Genomic DNA, 24,234 nt, shown 5'->3' on the forward strand with positions numbered 1-24,234 from the left:
GCATTGATATTGTGGAGCAAAGGGAAAAGGGCCTATTCCTGTGCTGGTATAGTTCGGTAACACACCAGTCACGCTGTGACCCCACAGGCAAATCAATACAGGCAAATCAATGGATCAATCAATACCTATTTTATGATCCAAGGCAGGTAAAAATCCATTTTCTCTCCAGCAAGTCCACAAGCAATCACTTCTGAATGCAATTACAGCTATGGCCAAAATCAAAGTTCACGGTTTGGACTGAGATCCGAGTAAAAGTGCCTGACATTTATGTGGCATCAGGTGCATGTCCAATGATGTTGTGCGTTTGGTATCTCACCTTTTACTTCCTACTGATTGTAACTCTATCTCACACATTGTGAGAATGATGATCATATCACAGTCACTGAAAAACAAGGAACAAAACCCACTGAAGATTTCCAACAAGGTTTTCTCTGGAGTGGTGGAGGCTGAGAGGATCATGAGAGGCATGGGTAGAGAAAATCACTCGTATCTTTATCCCATGGTTGAAATGTCTAAAATAGAAACTAGAGGGCATGTATTTAAGGTGAGAGGAGGAATGTTCAAAGGGGATGGGCTCCTTCTCATTGCTACTATCTTGGAGGAGGTACAGGAGCGTGAAGGCACACACTAAACAATTAAGGAACAGCTTTTTCCCTTCTGCCATCTCTGAATGGACATTGAACCCATGAACACTACCTCACTCACAAAATGCTGGTGGAACACAGCAGGCCAGGCAGCATCTATAGGGAGAAGCGCTGTCGACGTTTCGGGCCAAGACCCTTCGTCAGGACTAACTGAAAGGAAAGATACTAAGAGATTTGAAAGTAGGAGGGGGAGGGGGAAATGTGAAATGATAGGAGAAGACCGGAGGGGGTGGGATGAAGCTGAGAGCCGGAAAGGTGATTGGCAAAAGGGATACAGAGCTGGAGAAGGGAAAGGATCATGGGACGGGAGGCCTCAGGAGAAAGAAAGGGGGAGGGGAGCACCTCACTTATTTTTTTGCACTGCTTATTTAATTTAACTATTATGTATATTTATATGCATACCTCTTACTGTAATTCATAGTTTTTACTATTATCTATTGCAATGTACTGTTGCCACATACCAACAAATTTCACAACATATGCTAATGATATTAAATCTGATTCTGATTCTGACAAGTTTTTTGCGCAAAGATTAGCGGGCATCTGTAATGCACTGCCAGGGGTGGTAGAGGAGGTAGTAATGACACAAGACTCTCGGATAGACACACAAATATGCAGAGAATGGAGGGATGTGGATTATATGCAGGTAGAAGGGATTAGATATCATTAGCTTAATGAGTTCTACACAACCCAGTAGTGTAGCAGTTCGTGCAATACTATAACTGGTTGGGGCATCAGAGTTCAGAGTTCAGTCCTGGTGGCCTCTATAAGGAGTTTATACGTCCTCCCGTGGAACATGTGGGTTTTCTCCAATCACTCCAGTTTTCTCCCACAGTCCAAAGACAAAATGGTTAGTAGGTTAATTGGTCTTTGTAAATTGTCCCATGATTAGCCAGGGGTTAAATCAAGGGTTGCTGGTGGCATTGCTTAAATGACCAGAAGGGCTTATTTTGCGCTGTTATCTCTAAATAACTAACATCATCGTGGGCCAAAGGGTCTGTTTCTGTGCTGTACTGTTCTATGATCTATGAGACATGAAATAGAGTTTCCATTTGACATTGATTTATTGTACAGAGCATCAGACAACCTCATTTTTCAATGCAAACCCATTCCTCTTCACTCTGTTGGCAGATACACCTTTTCATTTTACATACCATGGTGGACCATGTTGCATTTTCTGCCTTCGTTCATCTCAAACATGGCATAGAACTTCATCAGGGCACACAAGTGGATTGACTACACAAGCAGACATACACACATGCACTAGCAAACACATGAGTGCACATGCACACTAACACATATGGACCCTAGTTACTCATACCTCCAACAACAACCCTTTATGTAGCTGGTTTGTGGCTCTCTAGATTCCTCCAGCACATCCTTGGGTGTGTTGATTGTTAACACAAATGACATATTTCACTCACAAAACGCTGGTGGAACACAGCAGGCCAGGCAGCATCTATAGGGAGAAGCGCTGTCGACGTTTCAGGCCAAGACCCTTCGTCAGGACTAACTGAAAGGAGAGATACTAAGAGATTTGAAAGTAGTGGGGTGAAGGGGAAATGTGAAATGATAGGAGAAGACCGGAGGGGGTGGGATGAAGCTAAGAGCTGGAAAGGTGATTGGCGAAAGTGATACAGAGCTGGAGAAGGGAAAGGATCATGGGACGGGAGGCCTCAGGAGAAAGAAAGGAGGGGGGGAGCACCAGAGGGAGATGGAAAACAGGCAAACAACTAATTATGTCAGGGATGGGGTAAGAAGGGGAGGAGGGGCATTAACGGAAGTTAGAGAAGTCAATGTTCAAACAATCTTTCGGAATTTCGGGTCTCGGCCCGAAACGTCGACAGCGCTTCTCCCTATAGATGCTGCCTGGCCTGCTGTGTTCCACCAGCATTTTGTGTGTGTTGTTGTTTGAATTTCCAGCATCTGCAGATTTCCTCGTGTTTGCTCTTGACATATTTCACTGTATGTTTCCATGTACATGTGATAAATAAAACTGAATCTGAATCTCATAGGTGAGATGCTTTAAGGTCTGAAGAACCATCTAAGAGATCATTGGTGTGGTAGCACTAGGTGCAAGCTCTTCTTGCATCTTTCCTAAAAAAAATTGTTACTCTTGTGATATTGCTGGCAATACAAGCTGTTATTATCCATTGCCCCCGAACTGAGGAATCAGCCGAGAATTGATCAAGTTTGTAGGGTCACAAATTGGATAGTGCAGGGAAGGATGACAGAGTTTTTTCTCAGAAGGACATGTGTGATTTGGATGCATTTTAAGCTAAACTGGTGGTTTCATTAATACCATTACTATATATTTTTTTAACTTCAGATTTTATTTAAAATTAAATTTCCCAGCTACCATGATGGGATTCAAACTCAAACTTGTGTCATGTAACCTTCCTGCTGTGGTGTTCTAACCCATCCCAAATGACCAGCTCGAAACTTATCATTTTGTTCATTGTAAAGGGTACCATAGAATAGTTTTAAAGTATTTCTCACTCAATTTAGTAATCTTTTAGGAGGAATCCAAATCGAATTTTGCATTAAACGTGACAATATTTTATCTGAATGTGCAAATGGTATTTCTAAGAATGGATTGTTTATAAAATGCTCGTGAAAATCTGTAATACTAGATTATTCAACTGCTGGATTTAAACATAATAATGCATTTTAGCTTTTATTCTTAATCACTCAAATGCAGGGTCCCATTGTCATTGAGAATGGTGGTTCTGGAGCCTGTGTTCAGTTGTGAACCAGAGTGAAAGGGAATGTAAAATGTATGAAATATTAATAACTAATATAACATGACTGACCAGTAATTTGGTCAATCAAAACTTATAAAAGATTGTTGGCACTGTGTAGATTGTGAGTATTCAGAATAAATAAGAATGAAGAAACCCATTACATGACTTTGCCTTTAAGTCAACAGGCTGGCCTTGAACTCTTGACATCACACTTTCAAGGGTCTCCCACTAGGCAGGTGTTCCTCTCCCTGCTGATGTTGATCCCTTGAAGCAAATGAAATCAATCAGACATTTTGTTCTGGGCCCAGTTTGAGATGCACCACATGGTGGGGTGATTTTAATATGTGAGCACTGGTGTGCATCTCTGCAGTCCTAGCTCCTGTGCTTCTTGCTGGCACTACTGCATGTTCTCCTATATTAAGTCTCTGTGCAATATATTTATACCTCCTATAGTGACAAAACTAATCCAAAACGAAACAATTGCCGCTAGCCTGCGACTGCCACAGGGTTGTTTTTGCTTGCAATGCGCACCCTCAGCTCCAATGAAATGATTGTTCCAAAGAGTCAAATCCTTTATTTGGTCCTTTATTAGTAATTAGCAAACATACAGTCTTGAAGCAGTATTAAGTGTTATGTCAGCAGTCAGCAAAGATATGACCTCTGCCAGCCCCAAGCTACAAACTGCTATGAAATAAGGAAGAATATGCAGTTTATTCTGTTTGCTTTTACCACACCCCCACTAATATAACATAGTAAACATGCAATACTGAATACATTGCTCCTACACCATTCATACAGAAGAAACCTTCTCAACAATTGCAACATCAGCAATCATTGATACTGCTACATCTGTCAGTACCACCATCAGGAACTCTGCATTAGCATCAAGTAGATATATAAAGGATCCACTTCTTGAAACAACATACTCAGTAATAGGTACATCTTGCTTCACATTCTCAACGTTTTACATCAGTCCATGACTATTGTGTTGATGTAGGGAATTTCTTAATGCGTGGAAATTCCAGAGCCCCTGTGTGATGAACTACATATACCTGTCTGGACACGCCCCCCCCCCCCCCCCCCACTGACTGCTCCTGTGGCTCCTCCCACAGACCCCTGTATAAAGGCGATTGAGGCCTGAGCCCTGCCCTCACTCTCCAGGATGTAGCATGGTGGTCAATTGCTGCTTGTTCTTTCTTCCAGTCAATAAAAGCCGATATCTCGCCTCACGTCTCAGAGAGTTATTGATGGTGCATCAATTTTATTGACTGGAAGAAAGAACAAGCAGCAATTGACCACCATGCTACATCCTGGAGACTGAGGGCCGGTCTCAGGCCTCAATCGCCTTTATACCGGGGTCTGTGGAGGGAGCCACGGTCAGTGGGAGGAGCCACAGGAGCAGTCAGTGGGGGGGCGTGTCCAGATAGGTATATGTAGTTCACCACATTCACCCCCCTTTGTTTTAAAAGAGAGTCCCCATGGGGCGAAGTTTCTTACAAGTATATTTACAGGTTAAGTCTATCAGGTGGTCGAATCTGTCGCTGCGATCTAGCAGTTCCCCTTTGCCATCCCCTGCCCCGACACCACTGCCACGTCCGTCATAAAAGCCCTGCACCAGCTCTTCACTCTGTTCGGATATCCCTGCTATATCCACTGTGATAGAGGGTCCTCCTTTATGAGTGACGAGCTGCGCCAGTACCTGCTGGCTAGGGGCATTGCTACTAGTAGGACCATGAGTTATAATCCCCGGGGAAATGGACAGGTGAAGAGGGAGAATGCCACAGTGTGGAAGGCCACACTTTTAGCCCTTAAGTCAAAAGGGTCGCCGGTCTCTCGATGGCAGGAGGTCCTCCCCGAGGCACTCCACTCCATCCGCTCCCTGTTATGTACGTCCACCAATGCCACCCCTCACGAACGCCTATTTTCTTTTCCCAGGAAGTCTGCCACTGGGACCACCCTACCAGCTTGGCTGACGTCCCCAGGGCCAGTGCTGCTCCGGAAACATGTGAGGAGCAATAAATACTCCCCGCTGGTCGAGAGGGTTCACCTTCTACATGCGAACCCCCAGTATGCTTACGTGGTCTTACCTGATGGGCAGGAGGACACGGTCTCCGTCCACGACCTGGCGCCCGCAGGAGCAGCAGACCACTACCCCGAACACTCCCCGGTAACTATGAACCCTGTACCCGAGGTGACACCATGCACACCGAGCCCTACACAGACTCCTCACGACACTCCTATACCGGGTGTCTCGCATGTGCATATACCAGGCACCTCGCACACGCATGAGGGATCACTGACGCCTAGTGGACTGACACCTCCAGTTAGGCCGGAACCAGCACAACCACTGTCTCCGGTGCAATCACCACCGGCATCTGTGCAATCACAGCCGGTGCTACGTAGATCGCAGCGACAGATTCGACCACCTGATAGACTTAACCTGTAAATATACTTGTAAGAAACTTCACCCCATGGGGACTCTCTTTTAAAACAAAGGGGGGGTGAATGTGGTGAACTACATATACCTGTCTGGACACGCCCCTCCTGCTGACTGCTCCTGTGGCTCCTCCCACTGACCATGGCTCCGCCCACAGACCCCGGTATAAAGGCGATTGAGGCCTGAGCCCTGCCCTCAGTCTCCAGGATGTAGCATGGTGGTCAATTGCTGCTTGTTCTTTCTTCCAGTCAATAAAAGCCGATATCTCGCCTCACGTCTCAGAGAGTTATTAATGGTGCATCACCCTGTCAGCAGCTTTAGTGGGTCATTGGCTGGACCAAACTTCAGTGGAAGCTCAGAGCCAAAATGCCTCATCACCCCTTTTCTCCAAGGTTTAGTTCAGGATCTTAACTAAACAAGTTTATTGCATGCCTGGTCATTGTGGAAGAGACCAGGGAGATATATGCTGGGACACTGCAGTTGGGAGTGGGGGCAACTAGGGGTAGCAGATGAATGATCAGAGTTTTACTGTTTACTTATTTATGGTATATTTCAATATCAACTTAGTCCAAAATGTTGTAGTCAACAGTTACATTTGCAAACACTGGCATTCGATGGCATAATGTCCAACACAAGCTTGGACTTGCACAGCCCTGCTCTAGGAGGAAAAGGAAATGTCTATGTCTATGCGGAGTCTAGTGATTGAGAAGAGTCCTGTTGGGGCTCCCAGCAAGAGTCCAGTGCAATGTGCCCCATTTGTTTGCAGCATTAAATGGAACCTATTAAAACATCAACAACATTGAAAACGATTGGCAGACCAACCCAGGTACCACCCAACCAGCTCTGGAAATACTTCCAGTATGTTGTGTTTTGATAATTAGATTTCTAGCCTCTGCAGTATCTTGCTTCGCATGAATCCTTTCAAGTTATGCCATTGTTTGCAGCTGTTTGTCCCGTGTGTTTTTCTCACTACAACATCTTTTTCAACAGAACGAACAAGACATGGAAGGTAGCCTTTTTTAAAACTGGGATCACAATTTTACTCCCTAACAACTGTTTCTACTGTCCAAGACACAGAGGGTTATCATTTTCATCTTAGAAATGTTGTGTAAGAGAGTCCTATGCAGGTGCTGACGGTGAAGATGTTGCTCTAAGATCGTTGACTTATTTGTTAATGTTCAAAATTAATGAATACGAAATAGTAGGTGTCATTATGAGTTTTCTTATAAAAAGTATCAAGAAAATATTAAATTATCAGAAAGAAGAATTAACTGCCAGAAATTCATTTGCTGCAAACATGCTCTCCCAACACTGTTCAGCTCTCAGCCCTGCTTGCACTCACGCTCATAGAGAGGAGAAAATAAAATAGAATAAACACTCAACCAATCCCCTGACTCATCATCATGAGTACCCTGACAGTTCCTAACCCAGTCTCCATGCGTATCTTCACATCTTTCATATTGATGCACCATCAATAACTCTCGGAGACTGAGGGAGGAGCAGTGCCTCCAATCACCTTTATACAAGGGTCTGTGGGAGGAGCCACAGGAGCAGTCAGCAGAGGGGCATGTCCAGACAGGTATACACATAGTTTACCACACATATGAAAGAAACTGATGTCTCAGTTGATCAGCTCAGAGCCCAAATGAAAATGCAAAAGCAGAAATTCTGATGCTCAGCAAAACGAAACACACAACAATGCTCTCAAAGAACTGTGTGTGTAGAAACACAAACAGAAGAGATTTTGCAGATGCTGAAAATCCAGACCAATGCGCAGAAACTGCTGCAGGAAATCAACCGGTCAGGCAGCATCTGTAGAAATGATTAAACAATTGATATTTCAGGCTGAGACACTTCATCTGGACTGGAAAGGAAGGGGGAAGAAGCCAGAGTAAGAAGGTGGGGGGAAGGGAAGGAGGACAACTAGAAGGAAGTAGGTGAAGCCAGGTGGATGGGATAGGGGGTATGAAGTAAGAAGCTTGGAGGTGATAGGTGGCAAGGGTAAAGGGCTGGAGAAGAAGGGGAGGAGAGTGGACCATGGGAAAAAGGGAAGGATGAGGGGCACTGGGGGAGGTAATAGTCAGGTGAGGCGAAAAGAAGAGTTAAGAGGACAGCTAGAGTGGGGAATTGAAGATGATGGAAGGGGGAAATATTACCGGAAGTTGGAGAAATCAACGTTCATGCCATCAGGTTGGAGGCTACCCAGACGGAATATAAGATGTTGCTCCTCCACCCTGAGAGTGGCCTCATTGTGACAGTAGAGAAGGCCATAGACTGACATGTTGGATAGGGAATGGGGATTGGAACTAAAATGGTTGGCCACTGGTAAATCCTGTTTTTTGTGGATGGAACGAAGGTGCTCAACAAAACGGTCTCCCAGTCTATGTTGGATCTCACCGATGTGGAGGAGACCTCATCAGGAGCACCAGATACTCTAGATGATCCCAACAGATTCGCAGGTGAAATGTTGCCTCATCTGAAAGGGCTGTTTGGGGCCCTTAACAGAGGTGAGTAAGGTGATGAAAGGGCGGGTGTAGATCTTCTTCCAATTCCACTTATAAGAGCCAGGAGGAGATTAGTGGGAAGGGACAAATGGACAAGGGAATCACAGATGGAGCGATCCCTGCTGAAAGTGGAGGGGGAGAGGTAAACATGTGTTTGGTGGAAGGATCTCATTAAATATGGCAGAATTTGCGTGGAAGGACATGCTGGGTGTGGAAGCACATGGGGTGGTAGGTGAGGACCAGAGGGTGAGAGCGGATGTTTTGGAAAAGGAGGACATGCGGGTGAGGGCAGCATCAATGGTGGTGGAAGGGAAAATCTGTTCTATGAAGAAGGAGGACATCTCCAATATCCCAGAAGTGAAAGCCTAGTCTTGGGAACAGATGTGGTGGAGACAAAGGAACTGAGAGAAGGGAATGGCATTTTTTCAGGAGACAGGATGGGAAAACATGTAGGACTGTGTAGAAACACAATGCATAATTCTGTTTTCCAGTGCAAAGCAATTTAAAGCTGATTATAGAGAGGAATATGCTAATGTCTGTGTCAATGCATGTCATTCTGACATTTGATTAGCCACTTTCAACCATTGTTTCATGATGTTGTGATGTTTTCTTATTTGGAAAACTCTGATGAACCATATGCAACTTATAAATGCATAAGTGAATGTATGTAGGTTTCCAGTCCTAGGATTGTCAAGTTCTTTATGGAAATTATTTATTTTATTTATTTAGTGATACATTCCTGTACAGGCCCTCTTGACCCAATGCTCCACACCACCCAGCAACCCACCTATTTAACACTAGCCCAATCACAGGACTATTCACCATGACCAATTCGCCTACTAATCGGCACATGCCTGGTTCACGGGAGGAAACCAGAGCATTCTGAGGAAACTCACACAGTTCATAGATAGAGCATATGAACGGTGCCGGAATTGAACTCTGAACTCTGAAACACTGTGGGCTGTAACAGCACTGGACTAACTACCACTCTTTCATGCACCCATTAAGTGAGCTCTTGACATTAGTTTTTGCCCATACAGTTGATACCACATCTTATCAGCCTTTGAATATGTGAGCCGTAAAAGTAAGCATGGTGGTTTCAAAGTGCCTTTTATGTGATCCCAAGGCAATCGTGCCAAATTATATCCCTCAATTGCTTCAGAACTGGCTAACTCCTAGCAGATTGTAGGGTCATATTAAATTCTGTCAGAAGCATGCTGCTCATCAAGGCCATCTTTTTCCCTTTCATATGCAGCCAATATTTTTGGAGTTTCTTAATAACATTCTTCAGTGCCTTCCAGGAACCATGGTATAAGAGTCAATAACAATTGATTTTGATAGTCAAATTGAAGTTTAAGTTTACCACAGCCAAATACACTTACCCAAAGTCCTTTCCTATCTACTACATATTTCATTCCTTGATGCAAATAAAATTGATCACTCTTCCTGCGTCATTCTTACTCCAAGACCATTTTGACATGCATCACATTATAGTGCGATTTCTTCCTCGGGATTTGAATAATTGAAAACTGTCGTGCACCACTGCATTTTTTAGCTCCTCTGTTTCTTCTCTAACCAATGGGTTTCCTGTTTTAAATCTCTGTGCAATTTATTTGTATCTCTCATACAGATGACATCTTCTCAGTAATTGTCGATAGATAGATAGATAGATAGATAGATAGATAGATAGATAGATACTTTATTCATCCCCATGGGGAAATTCAACTTTTTTTCCAATGTCCCATACACTTGTAGCAAAACTAATTACATACAATACTTAACTCAGTAAAAAATATGATATGCATCTAAATCACTATCTCAAAAAGCATTAATAATAGCTTTTAAAAAGTTCTTAAGTCCTGGTGGTAGAATTGTAAAGCCTAATGACATTGGGGAGTATTGACCTCTTCATCCTGTCTGAGGAGCATTGCATCGATAGTAACCTGTCGCTGAAACTGCTTCTCTGTCTCTGGATGGTGCTATGTAGAGGATGTTCAGAGTTTTCCATAATTGACCGTAGCCTACTCAGCGCCCTTCGCTCAGCTACCGATGTTAAACTCTCCAGTACTTTGCCCACGACAGAGCCCGCCTTCCTTACCAGCTTATTAAGACATGAGGCGTCTCTCTTCTTAATGCTTCCTCCCCAACACGCCACCACAAAGAAGAGGGCGCTCTCCACAACTGACCTTTAGAACATCTTCAGCATCTCACTACAGACATTGAATGACGCCAACCTTCTAAGTAAGTACAGTCGACTCTGTGCCTTCCTGCACAAGGCATCTGTGTTGGCAGTCCAGTCTAGCTTCTCGTCTAACTGTACTCCCAGATACTTGTAGGTCTTAACCTGCTCCACACATTCTCCATTAATGATCACTGGCTCCATATGAGGCCTAGATCTCCTAAAGTCCACCACCATCTCCTTGGTCTTGGTGATATTGAGACGCAGGTAGTTTGAGTTGCACCATATCACAAAGTCCTGTATCAGTTTCCTATACTCCTCCTCCTGTCCATTCCTGACACACCCCACTATGGCTGTGTCATCAGCGAACTTCTGCACATGGCAGGACTCCGAGTTATATTGGAAGTCTGATGTGTACAGGGTGAACAGGACCGGAGAGAGTACGGTTCCCTGCGGTGCTCCTGTGCTGCTGACCACCGTGTCAGACCTACAGTCTCCCAACCGCACATACTGAGGTCTATCTGTCAAGTAGTCCACTATCCAATCCACCATGTGAGAGTTTACTCCCATCTCCGTTAGTTGTGCCTTAAGATCTTGGGCTGGATGGTGTTAAAGGCACTAGAGAAGTCAAGGAATGTAATCCTCACAGCACAACTGACCCCATCTAGGTGATACTGCTAGGTCTTTCAGTGTCACCATCAAGAAGTATTTATTAACTTTGAGTCGATCTGTACTAGGTTCTTGAAACACCATATCCAGTAATAGGTGCATCTCGCCTCTCTTTCAATCCATGATTATGAATTTGACATAGTAAAGTTCTTAATGCCTGGAAATTCTAGAAAGGATGAGGAAACTTGGGTTGTTTTCTCTGGGGCGGCAGAGGCTGAGGGGAGATCTAATCGAGGTTTATAAGATTATGAGTGGCATAGATAGACTGTATCTTTTCAACCGCAGGGTTGAAATGTCTAAGACCAGAGGATATGCATTATTTCTTCCGTTTCAAAGTTTTCATCTTTGTGTCTTTGGTAAACATTCATCGTCATGCTAGTAGCTCATCCAGCGCCTAGGGGCCGCTGTTGCGGGCAGGATTCCGGAAACACAGACAGCTGGAAGGAATTGCGCAGCCGGCGAGCGTGACGTCGACAGCAGCGAGTGGAATCTCTGGGTAGAGTTTGAAACGTAGTGTAACAGATTCGGGATGAGTTTCTGGGGCTTTAGCTCTCGGCTCAGGTGGGTCACTGGTTGTCGAGGGGTATTTATTGCTGCAAGATCTATTCGGTGGTGGGAATGTTGCAAAAAAAAACCCGTGCATAGTCGTTATGGATTCCTGCAACTTGTCTCAAGTGCATTGCGGTCACATTTCAGGCAACACTGCTATTTAAACAATCCCTCTAAGGCTGTGCTGATTTTCAATATGATGATAAATTTATTGAGAAATAGATAATAATTTGGACGCGGTTTTGACATTTGCATACTTTTCAGCTCACACCATTTTTTACATGTAATCCTTTGTTCATTACATCCATTTTCTCTCGTAGTCCCATAGTCAAAACCTGTCTGCCTCTGGCATACACTACGAACCATTTCTGCAATTTCCAGTGTACTTCCGGAATTTTCTCTTGGATGCACGGACGCCCATATGCTCAAATTGCTACGCCTCTCTGAGCCTCTTGAATCACACCTTGAACTGCTGCGTTTCAGTGTTTTCGGACTATTTTCTTGATTAAGCCCAAAGCACGCCATTCTCTAATAATTCTTAACAGAATATTTTATAGTGCACCCGATAAAGAGATACAATGAACTTTTTCTTTGCTCGACCCAAAAATAATATTGTAGCTCACATGATACTGTATACATTAAGGGCTTTGATATTGTAGAGAGTTTACAACCCAAACAGCATCACTTTGTGTAGAAGTGTTACAGAACGAAAGAAGAACTATAATATTTCAGGTGTTTGATAATGTTTGCAACAAATTTCATGTATACTTAATAAGGACAAACGACCAGATTGACGGCTAAAACTCTTATGTTGTAATAAATTTCCCAAAATGCTTAACAGGGAAAAAAAACTGGAGCAAAGCAACTGACATTGAACAATGGTTGGAGAGGCGATCAAAATAGGTTAACAGAAATATTTAGAGATGATGGAAGAAATGGAGAGGCATTGCAGATTTAGGAGTAGCTCCATTCAACAGCAACACAGTGTGTGGAGGAGTGGAAGTGGAATTGAGGATGAAATTGATGGACACGGGACTGTTTGGGCAGCAGAGTTTAACTGAGAAGTTCACAGAAGATGAAGATCAGGAGAACAGCAAGAAGACATGAAGGAAATTGAAGGCGAAAGGGATTGAGGTTTTTTGTAGCATTGTATTTCATGTTGTATCAGAGGGATCAGTAAGGGACAATATCTGGGACCTTGAAGCTCAGATCTGTATCGAGCAGAATACTTCTGCTACTCAGCAGGTGCTAGTAGCTGGTGTATGTAATGACTTGGGTTTAGAAAGAGTGTGCTTTTGTGTTCTGGGACTTTTTGCAAGACAAAGACAAGGTCTGATGATCCTATATTTGGGAAATCCACATCTGGCAGTGTGTGGCCAAATTAATTGACTACCGTGTCTGTGCCTTTTGGATTTAAGTGAATGAAGTTGACAAGTGTTCAGCACAGCATGGCCAGGATGAGAAATGGAAGGAAAGGAGAACAGTGGATCAATTTTTAAAAAAGAGGTTCAAATCACTGAGGGCAAGAAACTTCTTGGTGCAGAAATTAAAGTGTGGGGAGGGGGATTAAGCAATTTTCAATGCACTTAGGTGCATTGTAAAAAATGAGCACTTTACCTGAGAGAAAGGAGATTCATAACACTGATGTTGGTTACCCAAAGGAGAAGGGAGAGTGCCAGAGGAGTGGGTGGACAGAGCCATTCTATGCATTGCAGTGGGTTGGGAGGCTGTGGTGGCAAATTGGTAGAAGATGCTGCCTGGCAGACCAGATGTAGGAGCAAGTTTTTGCTGAAAGATGTGGGGGGTCTTAAATGGATAAACATGAGAAAGTCTGCCGATTCTGGAAATCCAAAGCAACACACACAAAACGCTGGAGGAACTTAGCAGGCCAGGCAGCATCTATAGGGAGAAGCGCTGTCGACGTTTCGGGCCGAGACCGGAAACATCGACAGTGCTTCTTTCAATAGGTGCTGCCTGGCCTGCTGCGTTCCACCAGTGTTTTGTGTGTGTTGCTTGAATTTCCAGCATTTGCAGACTTCCTTGTGTTTGCAATTTTTTTTATCTTGTGCAAGGACAGATCTTTGGATTGTACCTTAGAAAAATATTTTTTCTTCAATAAATAAGTTATGAGCTTTCCTGATGGTACCATTAATAGCAATTGTGAAAGATGATTAAATAATCAGCTGGGAGATCAGGTAAAATAAGGTGGTATCTGTGAATGTTTGTGGAAAGTCCTTTGGCAACAATTATAAACATTACTGTGAAGTTTTCTGATCAAATTACAGGAAGGTTTTAGTATTTAGCAATACGCATATGGCACAGGCCCGTCCAACCCAATGAGCCTGTGATGCATTTTGTACCTTGAATTATGGTGTGAAATTCATGAGCACTGAGTCTGAAATTTATGGTTCCACTTTTGAGAGTTGATCCTCAAATTTGTACCAAGATCCATATAGTATTACAACTCTGTCAGAAGAGTGACCCTTTATACAACTTTGAATTTGAGGCCATGTCAGTTCTCATTTGGAGGTAAAAGTTTCTATGCGTTACTTTGAAGTGTAGCAGGATTGCTTACCGGATGCCCTGAGCAATCCTTATCTCCCTGACACGCAGATTATCCGTGTTTTCTTGCAATGCTTACGGACTTTTGCTATGCAAAGAATGGCTGTAGTGTGCTTTGACAACAGTGCCACTGTTGGAAAAATGTTAGTATCTGTGAGGTGCTTTGATTTCCTGGACATATGAGAAGTACTACATAAATGTGACTCACTTTTTCCTCTCCACTTACTTATCCATTTCTCAGAGAGGTTTTCAGACGATCAGAGAACGGGAAGCAAGTGAAGCCAGTGATAAAGTGACATCAATTATGTGTTAATGGACTAAAATGCTGATTAAATCTCCCAAACACAATCGGCATCATAGAAAAATGACCATTGGGCTGTGTATCTGATTTGAACCTTGGTCTTAACCCTTTGTTCTATATTCCCTGAAGTTTGTTCCCAATTGTCAACAATGATGCAAAAATTCTGGTTGAATTTCAGCTGTTAATTTTATTTTGTTCTTAATTTTAGGGTGAGAGCACTTTCCAGACTGCAGATTATACAGAAACATCTGGTAAGTATGCATTGATGTTTATAATTTTGCCTTTCTGAAACTGAGTATTTGAAATCTTAAAGTAATTGTGTAGGATCAATTTGGGTGGGGATGTAAGCTGACTATAAAACGAGTTCATAGTGATGACAGAACCTAAGTTGCTGTTGTTCCTTACCTCAGTAAGCAAGTACAAACAAATCTGTACCGTTTCACTTAGACAAGAGCAAAATACAAATATCCAAAACAAATACAAATACAAAAATTTTTTTAACACCAGTAAAGCAAGAAAAATAACGAAAATAACTCAACAAGGCAAGCAGTATAGGGAGAGAGTGAATTAGTTAATATTTCAGTGTACATTTGCATTACGAGTTAGTATTTTGCATTTTAGCACAGAGTTTAAAGCATTGATAAATGGAGAACTTTTGTCTCATCTTCATTTATCAATAAACTTTAAGTAGATACATAGAGCAAAGTACCAGTTTTTGTCTATACAGCTGTAATTTTTCTGAGGTGGTTTTGAGATGCCACGAAAGAACTGATTGCATTTGCGTAATACTACACCAGGTGGCGCTCTGCGCAAATGTTATTTCTTGCCCGAATTAATTTATTTCCCAGTCGATCTTTTAGTGTTAAAGAATTTTTATGCATACCATTCAGATTCTGAGAAATACCAGACTTTGAAATGCTAAATAGTGCCATTGCTGCAAGTTTCACCGGTGGGCCGGTTGCACCGGTACAAGTCTACTGTTCGGTAGAGCCACTTCCACTGCATTGTTTACATTGTACAAACTATGAATTTCCATTTTTAGTCCTGCTGTTGGTGGTATCACATTACAGCACATACACGTCTTCAGAACTGAAGCGGTCTTGCTGCCAAAAGTGAGAACTATAATAGCAACTAATTTTCACCACACATTTGGAGTTGTGATCGAATTCATAGATTCGCCATTAGTGGTGGGAGGGGGGGCAGATAGGTTGAACCTGATGCCACTCCAATACTGAGAGTTGAATATTGTTTTTAATTTAACTTGATAATTTTCCAAAGTAATTAAAATAATGAAATGAATTAACTGGAGTAGTTTGCAGCCTGACAATCAGTAAACCACAATGTTCAGTTTACAATTAATCTTTACATTTTTGCTGTTTTGGTACTCCTGTAATGTCTGTTAACAAACAGTACTGAAGCTTGAACTATGACTATTAAGCTGAGATTACATACACGATCATCCCAATTTTTTTAAAAGTGCATGTTGCCTTCACAAAAGATGCTTCAAATCTGAAGGGATTCTGTTTAATTTTTAACGAGCCATTTTCTCTTTGCCTTGCTGTACTTTGCGTTCAAGCCATAAGTTATGGAATTGCAAAAGGCACTGCACTTGAGTTAATGACAGACTCCAAGTTGAATTCCCAAATTTATGATCAACAGTTTCAATGGATCCAGGCTTTTGCTCCAGACTTTTCTTTTTAACTCCCATGCTGAATCAACAGTTACTGGACATTCTACATGCCTTTTTCCTAGTTTTTTTCCTCAGCTATGAACTAATAACATCCTGCTGAAATTGTGCAGGTTTTTGCTGAGACCCGGTTGGGGCACTGTGTGAAGATTAATTCTTTTTTACCTTTTAGCATAGATTCACAAAAACGTTTCTTGGAACTGACTGCAACTCACACAAAATGCTGGAGGAACTCAGCAGGCCAGGCAGCATCTATGGAAAAGAGTACAGTTGACCTTTCGGGCTGAGACCCTTCATCAGGACTGGGGAAGAGAAAGAAGGTTGGGGGGAGGGGTGGAAGAAGTACAAGGTGACAGGTGAAACAGAGAGGGGTGAAGTGAAGAGTTGGGAAGTTAATTGGTGAAAGAGATACAGGGCTGGAGAAGGGAGAATCTAACAAGAGAGACAAGGCATGGAAGAAAGAAAAAGGGGGGAGGAGCACTGGAGGGAGGCGATGAGCAGGCAAGGAGATAAGGTGAGGGAGGGAAAAGAGGATGGGGAATGGTGAAAGATGGGGGGCTTTACTGGAAATTCAAGGAGTGTTCATGCCAGGGTACCCAGAAATATAAGGTGTTGTTCCTCCAGCCTGAGTGTGGCCTCATTGCGACAGTAGAGGAGGCCATGGACTGACATGTCAGAAGGGTAATGGGAATGGGAAGTGGAACTAAAATGGGTGGCCACTGGGAGATCCCGCTGGTTCTGGCGGACGTAGTGCAGGTGCTCAGCAAAGTGATCTCCCAATCTGCGTTGGGTCTCACTGAATTATAGGAGGCCAGACCAGGAACACCGGACACAGTATATGACCCCAACAGACTCACAGGTGAAGTGTCGCCCACTTGGAAGGACTGTTGGGGGCCCTGAATGATAGTGAAGAAGGAGGTGTAGGGGCAGGTGTAGCACTTGTTCAGGAGGGAGGTCAGTGGGGGTGGGAACGAATGGACAAGGGAGTCACATAGGGCGTGATCCCTGTGGAAAGCAGAAAGTGGGTGGATGGAAAAGTGTGGTTGGTGGCGGGATCCCGTTGGAGATGGTGGAAGTTCCGGGGAGTTATGTGCTGGACGCAGAGGCTGGTGGGTTGGTAGGTGAGGACAAGAGGAACCCTATCCCTGCTGGGGTGGCAGGAGGATGGAGTAAGGGCAGACATGCAAGAAATGGAAGGGATGAGGTCGAGAGCGGCGTTGATGGTGGAGGAAGTGAAGCCCTTATTTGGAAGGAGGACATCTCTTTAGTTCTGGAATGAAAAGCCTCATCCTGAGAGCAGATGCAACCGTGACAGAGCTATTGAGGGAAGGGGGTGGCATTTTTACAAGTAAAAATCTCTCTCTTTCTCTTTGGAGACAGCTTAATCTTTTGTTGTCTATTATAAACCCACTGACCCTTAGGGCTGTGTGGAAGTTGTCTCTTCCTTGGAATTGATTGATGAACAAAAGACTGAATCAAATTGGCAATTTTTCACAGGAATTTGGAAACAGATGATTTTTGAAGCCAGCATTCTCTCAGACGGATTGGTGGGTAGGGGCTGAGAGCTGGAAGCTCTTTAGCAGGAGTTACAGAGTCATAGAATCATAGAAAAGTACAGCACAGAACTGGGCCCTTTGGGCCATCTAGTCCATGATGAAACTACTTAAACTGCCTACTCTTATCAACCTGTGACCAGGACCATAGCCCTCCATATCGTTACCATTCATGTACCTATCCAAACGTCACTTAAACGCTGAAATCGAGCTCACATGCACCACTTGTGTTGCATCTGTCCACACTCATATGACCCTCTGAGTAAAGAGGTTTCCCCTCAAGCTCCCCTTAAACTTTTCACCCTTAACCCCTGACCTCTGGTTGCAGTCCCACCCGAGCTCAGTGGAAAACAACTGTTTGCATTTACCCTCTCTATACTTCTCATAAATTTGTATACCTCTATCAAATCTCCTCCTAATCTTCTACATTCTAAGGAATAAAGACATGACCTATTCACCCTTCCTTTATAACTCAGGTCCTCCAGACCTGGCAACATCCTTGTACATTTTCTGTTCTCTTTCAACCTTCCTTACATCTTTCCTGTAGGTAGGTGACCAAAACTGCACTCAGTAGTCCAAATTAGGTGTCACCAATGCCTTTTACAACTTCAACATAACATCCCATCTCCTGTACTCAATACTTTGATTTATGAAAGCCAATGTGCCAAGAGGTTTCTTTATGACCCTATCTACCTGTGTCCCCACTTTCAATGAATTATGGACCTGTATTCCACAGATCCCTTTGTTCTACCTCACTTGTCAGTGCCCTAGCATTCACTGTGTAAGACCCATCCTGGTTGGTCCTAATGAAATGCAACACTTTGCACTTGTCTGCATTAAATTCCATCTGCCATTTTTCAGCCCATTTCCCCAGCTGATCCACTGCAAGCTCTTCCTTGCTGTCCACCACACCCCTAATCTTGGTGCCATCTGCAAATTTGCTGATCCAGTTACAAACAAGAGAAAATCTACAGATTCCGGAAATCCGAGCAACACACATAAAATGCTGGAGGAGCTCAGCAGGCCAGGCAGCGTCTATGGGAAAAAGTACAATGGTCTCGGCCTGAACCATTGACCACTTTTTCCCATAGATGTTTCCTGACCTGCTGAGTTTCTCCAGCATTTTGTGTTGTGTTGCTGATCCAGTTAACCACTTTATCATCCAGATCATTGATATAGATGACAAACAACAAAAGACTCAGTACCAATTCCTACAGGCCTCCAGTCAGAGAGGCAACCATCTACTACCACTCCCCCACATATCAAATATCTAATTCAATTTACTACCTCATTTTGAATGCCAAGTGACCAAACCTTCTTGACCAATCTCCCAAGCGGGACCTTGTCAAATGTCTTGCTATTCCAAGTGTATTTATTATCAAATGAAGTGTAAATTATAGCACCTTGAGATTTTTTGCTTACTGGCAGTCGCAAAGCAAAAGAATCTGAAAGAATCCAATTCCAGAAAAAAGACCAGCCCCCAGAGAAAGTGTGTGGGGGGGGGAAATCATGCAAACAATAGAAGCGAGCAACAACAAGAGGAGCCCCCAGTCTGGGCCGGCGTTTAAATTGACGAAGGAGCAGCGGATTGCACCTTGCACTAGGACCCGGACCCCGCCGTGGCTAATGGCTGCTGAAGAAGCCGTTCTTGACTTCTTCAGATTGGCTTGGCGCCCAGAGCGTTCCAACCTCGCCTGACTCTCAACCATGTAGACAACATCCACCGCCTTGCCTTCATCAACTTTCCTGGTAACTTCCTCAAAAAAACTCTGTAAGATTAGTTAGATATACCATGCACAAATCCATGTTGACTATCCATAATCAATGCATGTTAAATACTTACATATAAGGCCTCTTAGAATACCTTCCAATAACTTTCCCACAACTGATACTAGATTCAGCAGCCGATAATTTCCTTGTTTAGAGCATTCCTTAAACAGCTGAACAACATTGGCTGTTCTCCAGTCCTCTGGCACCTCTTCTGTTGCTAAGGATGATTTAAATATCTCTACTACAGCCCTAGTAATTTTTGCACACCTCCCATAGGATCCAAGGAAACACCTTGTAAGTCTTGGACATTTATTCACCATGATTTGCCTTAGTACAGCAAACACCACCTCCTCTGTAATCTGTATAGGCTCAATGAAGTTGATGCTGCTTTGCCTCACACCTTGTGACTCTGTGTCTGTCTCCTTAGTTAACAAAGATGCAAAAAAGTTGTTTAAGATCTCCCCTGACGAAGGGTCTCAGCCTGAAATGTTGACAGTGCTTCTCCCTATAGTTGCTGCCTGGCCTGCTGTGTTCCACCAGCATTTTGTGTGTGTTGTTTTAAGATCTCCCCCATCTCTTTTGGCTCCACACACGGATTACTATTCTGATCTTCTAGAGGACCAATTTTGTCCCTTCCCAATCCTTTTGCTCTTAATATATCTGTAGAATCCTTTAGGATTCTCCTTCACCTTGTCTGTTAGAGTAACTTCATGCCGTCTTTTAGTCTTCCTGATTTCTTTCTTAAGTGCTGTCTGCATTTCTTGTACTCCATCAGTACCTCATTTGTTCCTACTTGCCTAGACCTGGAATATGCCTCCATTTTTTTTCTTAACCAGGGAGGGCCTCAATATCTTTTGAAAACCAAGGTTGCCCACACCTGTTATTTTTATCTTTTATTCTGACAGGCATATGCAAGCTTTGTACTTTGAAAAATTCACTTTTGAAGGCCTCCCACTTACCAAGTACACATTTGCCAGAAAACAGCCTGTTCCAATCCACACTTGCCAGATTATTTCTGATATTATCAAAATTGGCTCTTCTCCAAATTAGAATCTGAACCAGTGAACCAGACCTATCTTTTTGTATATTTGCTTTGAAACTAATGGCATTGTGATTATTAAATACTAAGTGTCCCCATATACAAACGTCTGTTACCTGCCTTGTTCTATTCCCTAATAGCAGATCCAGTATTGCACACTCTGTCTTTGGGACTTCTACATACTGATGAAGGAAACTTCTCTGAACACATTTGACAAACACTATTCCATTTAGTCCTTTTACATTATGGGATCCCCAGTCAATATGTGGAAAGTTAAAATCACCTGCTGTAACAGCCATATGTTTCTTGCAACAGTCTGTGATCTTTCTAGAAATTTTTTACTTTAAATCCCTCAGATTGTTGGATGATCTGTAAAATAGGTCTATTAACATAGTCATGTCTTTCTTATTCTTCAGTTCGACTCATAACACCTCACTACACGCGTTCCTCAGTCCGTCCTGATGGAGCACTGCTGTGACATTTTCCCTAACTAGTAACGCCATCACTTCCCCTTTAATCCCTTCTGTTCTGTTGCGTCTAAAACAATAGAACCCCAGAATACTGAGTGGTCAGTCCTGCCCCTCCTGCAACCAAGTCTCAATAATGGCCACAATATCATAATTCCAGATGTTGACCCAGGCCCTGAGCTCATCTGCCTTTCGTACGATACTTCTTGCATTGAAATATAGGCAGTTCTGAACACTAGTCGCATCATGCTCAACCTTTTACTTCTTGAATTTGTCTGAGGTCTTGCCAACATCTGTCTCCACAACCTCTCCACTAACTGTTCTGGCACTCTGGTCCCCATCCCCCTGCAACTCTAGTTTAAACTCCACCGTGTAGCACCACCAAACCTTCCCGCTAGGTTCCCGGTCTTTTTTTATGTCATCAACCAATGCCACTAAGCGAAGGGTCCGTGGACCCCAGGTTGAGAACCTCTCCTCTAGAGTGAGGGTTTATTCTCATAGGAGAAGGAATTAACCACTTAGAACTGAAATGAGGGAAATTCCTTCTGCAGAGGATTGTAAATTTAGGATTTAGGTTAAGACAGATTTCTGAACACTAATTGAATTATAAAATAGGGGGATTGGGTGGGAAATGTCTGAGAAGTTTGTGTACATTTGGCATGCCATTTGAAACTATGATAAACTTCTGTAGATGCACATTGGAGAGGATCCTGACTGGTTGCATCATGGCCTGGTATGGAAACACCAATGTCCATGAATGGAGAAGCCTACATAAAGTAGTGGATACAGCCCAGTCGATCAGAGGCGAAGTCCTCCCCATCGTGGAGTACAGCTGCAAGGAGCAGTGCCACAGGAATCATCGGGGGACACAACCATCCGAGCCATGCTCTTCTCTCATTGCTGCCTCTGGGGGGGGAAAAGTACAGGAACTTTGGGTTCCACACGAGTAGGCTCAGGAATAGTTATTACCCTTCAACCATCAGGTTTGAAGTGTTGTGCATGACTTCTCTGACCTCAAATCTGAACTGATTCCACCACTCGTGGACTTGTCTTCAAGGACTCTACAACTCGTATGTTCAGAATTACCTGTTTATTCGTTTTATCTGTACAGTTTATCTTGCTTTGCACATTGGTTGTTTGTCAGTCTTTCTTTGTGTGCAGTTTTCATAAATTCTACTGTATTTCTTCATTTTGCTTTAAGTGCTTGCAAGAAAATGAATGTATATTGTGATGTATAGGTACTTTGATAATACCTTGACTTTGACATTGACAAGATATCTGAGTGGACTTGGTTCCATTTCAAAATTCCGTCTTCTTGTGTCCTTAGTTCAGTTACAGACAAGAAATAAAGTTTTTTTAACCTGGCAATTTTTTAAAGCTGAAGTAACGTGTATTTCAAATTGAACAGGACAGATGTTTTTCATGCCTCTGAAACACGTTTCTGCTGGCTAGATTAACACGCACCAAACTACCCTCCTTGAGAACAAGCTGAATTGGTATAGTTTAGACAACTTGATTAGCTTGAAGTGTCTGAGCACACACAGGCCACGTCTTTTAAGTCATGGCGAGAAAATAAAGATGTAAAGACAAGCAAAGTTTTCCTGAATGTAAATTAATGTAGCGGAACTCAGCATCCACTGTTTGCTTGTTATTTTAAGGAATGTGCCTGCGACTATTTAGCGATGCTTGTGGTGTGGACCTGCCTTTGCCAGTCTTGGTTATTGTCAGCTGTTAGTACAGTGAATGTGATGTCATCAATCTGCACACAGCCAATCACATTGAACCTTTCTTTCACACTGCAAGCCTAGAAGGAAAGAGGTGATTATTTCTAGATAATGTTTAATTTATGGAGTACAAAATATTGATTGGAAAAATACATTTAAGATCTAGGTAATAATAGAATAATTATTATAAATAATATCATCTTAGGATTTTATTTAAAAACTTTCATTTTTACATGTTTGACTATAATCTGCAAATTAATATTCTTACTGTCAAAAAGTTTGCATAGTATTAATCTGGCTTGGTGGTCCACAAGAAATGTCCTTGTACTTCATGCAATAAATTGTATCACCTCTAGGGTATTTATCAGTGAGACTCATTTGTAAAGTTGAAAGTAAGTTTATTATCAAAGTACATATATGCCACCATATACAATTCATTTTCTTGTGGGCATGTACAGTAAATCCAAGAAACACAATACCACACCCAGCAGGACGGACAAACAACCAATGTGCAAAAGATCAAATTATGCAGATACAGAAGAAAAAAACGTAAGTGATAACTATCGAGAGCATGAGATGAAGAGCCCTTGAAAGTGACTTCATGGAATGTGGAAACAGTTCAGTGATGGGGTGAGTGAAGTTATCCCCTCTGGTTCCAGACCCTGATGGTTCAGGTGTAATAACTATTCCTGAACCTGGTGGTGGGAGGCTTTTGTACCACCTTTCTGATGGCAGCAGCAAGAAGAGAGCATGGTCTGGGTGGTGGGTGTCCTTGATAATGGATGCTGCCACATCCTGTCTGAGCATGACTAATTGCACTTTAGGACAGGCCATCTGAAATGATAACGCTGGGGAATTTGAAGTTCCTGACCCTCTCCACCTCTGATACCATGATGAGGATTAGCTCTAGTTTCCTGCGCAATAATCAGCTCTTTTGTCTTGCTGACACTGAGTGAGAGGTTGTTGTTGTGGCACCACTCAGCCAGATTTTCAGTCTTTCTCCTATATGCTGATTCATCACCACTTTTGATTTGGCAAAGGACAGTGGTGTCGTCAGTGAACTTAAAAATGGCATTGGGTCTGTGCTTAGCCTCACAGTCGTAAGTGCAAAACGTCCACTCATTTCCCTTGGTTATAACAGAAAAAGCTGCAACACTTTGTGTGTTATGGATGAACTGCTGCTGGGAACTTTGAAATTTCCAATTTAAATTAAGTAAACATAGAGACCTTAAAGGAACTGCCAGTTTCATGATGCATTATAAAAACTTCTTTTTTTGTGTTTGTTGCATTTGCAAAATCTTGGTCAGCATTTAATCAACTGTCAGACGATTCACCGTCGTTGAAATGGCTACCCTGTAACTTCATTTTGAACCTGATCCTGATCTTTTTTTCATTCTTGCTATCT

At 42.9% G+C, this 24,234-nt stretch overlaps 1 protein-coding gene across 2 annotated transcripts in view; it reads left to right on the forward strand.

Annotated features, from left to right (window-relative positions):
- Positions 1–11,599: 11,599 nt before the first annotated feature.
- hibch (3-hydroxyisobutyryl-CoA hydrolase) overlaps positions 11,600–24,234 on the forward strand; it is a 125,037-nt gene continuing 112,402 nt past the window's right edge. The window contains exons 1-3 of one of the 2 annotated variants that reach the window (XM_073046990.1): positions 11,600–11,738; positions 14,798–14,840; positions 21,797–21,838. In XM_073046990.1, the coding sequence (XP_072903091.1) occupies positions 11,707–11,738; positions 14,798–14,840; positions 21,797–21,838 (117 nt within the window). In that variant the 5' untranslated portion in view covers positions 11,600–11,706. The remainder of the gene's footprint in view (positions 11,739–14,797; positions 14,841–21,796; positions 21,839–24,234) is intronic. The other variant, XM_073046991.1, reaches the window with a different exon arrangement.

This window comes from Hemitrygon akajei, chromosome 5 (genome assembly GCF_048418815.1).
Source record: "Hemitrygon akajei chromosome 5, sHemAka1.3, whole genome shotgun sequence".
Classification (NCBI taxonomy): domain Eukaryota; kingdom Metazoa; phylum Chordata; class Chondrichthyes; order Myliobatiformes; family Dasyatidae; genus Hemitrygon; species Hemitrygon akajei.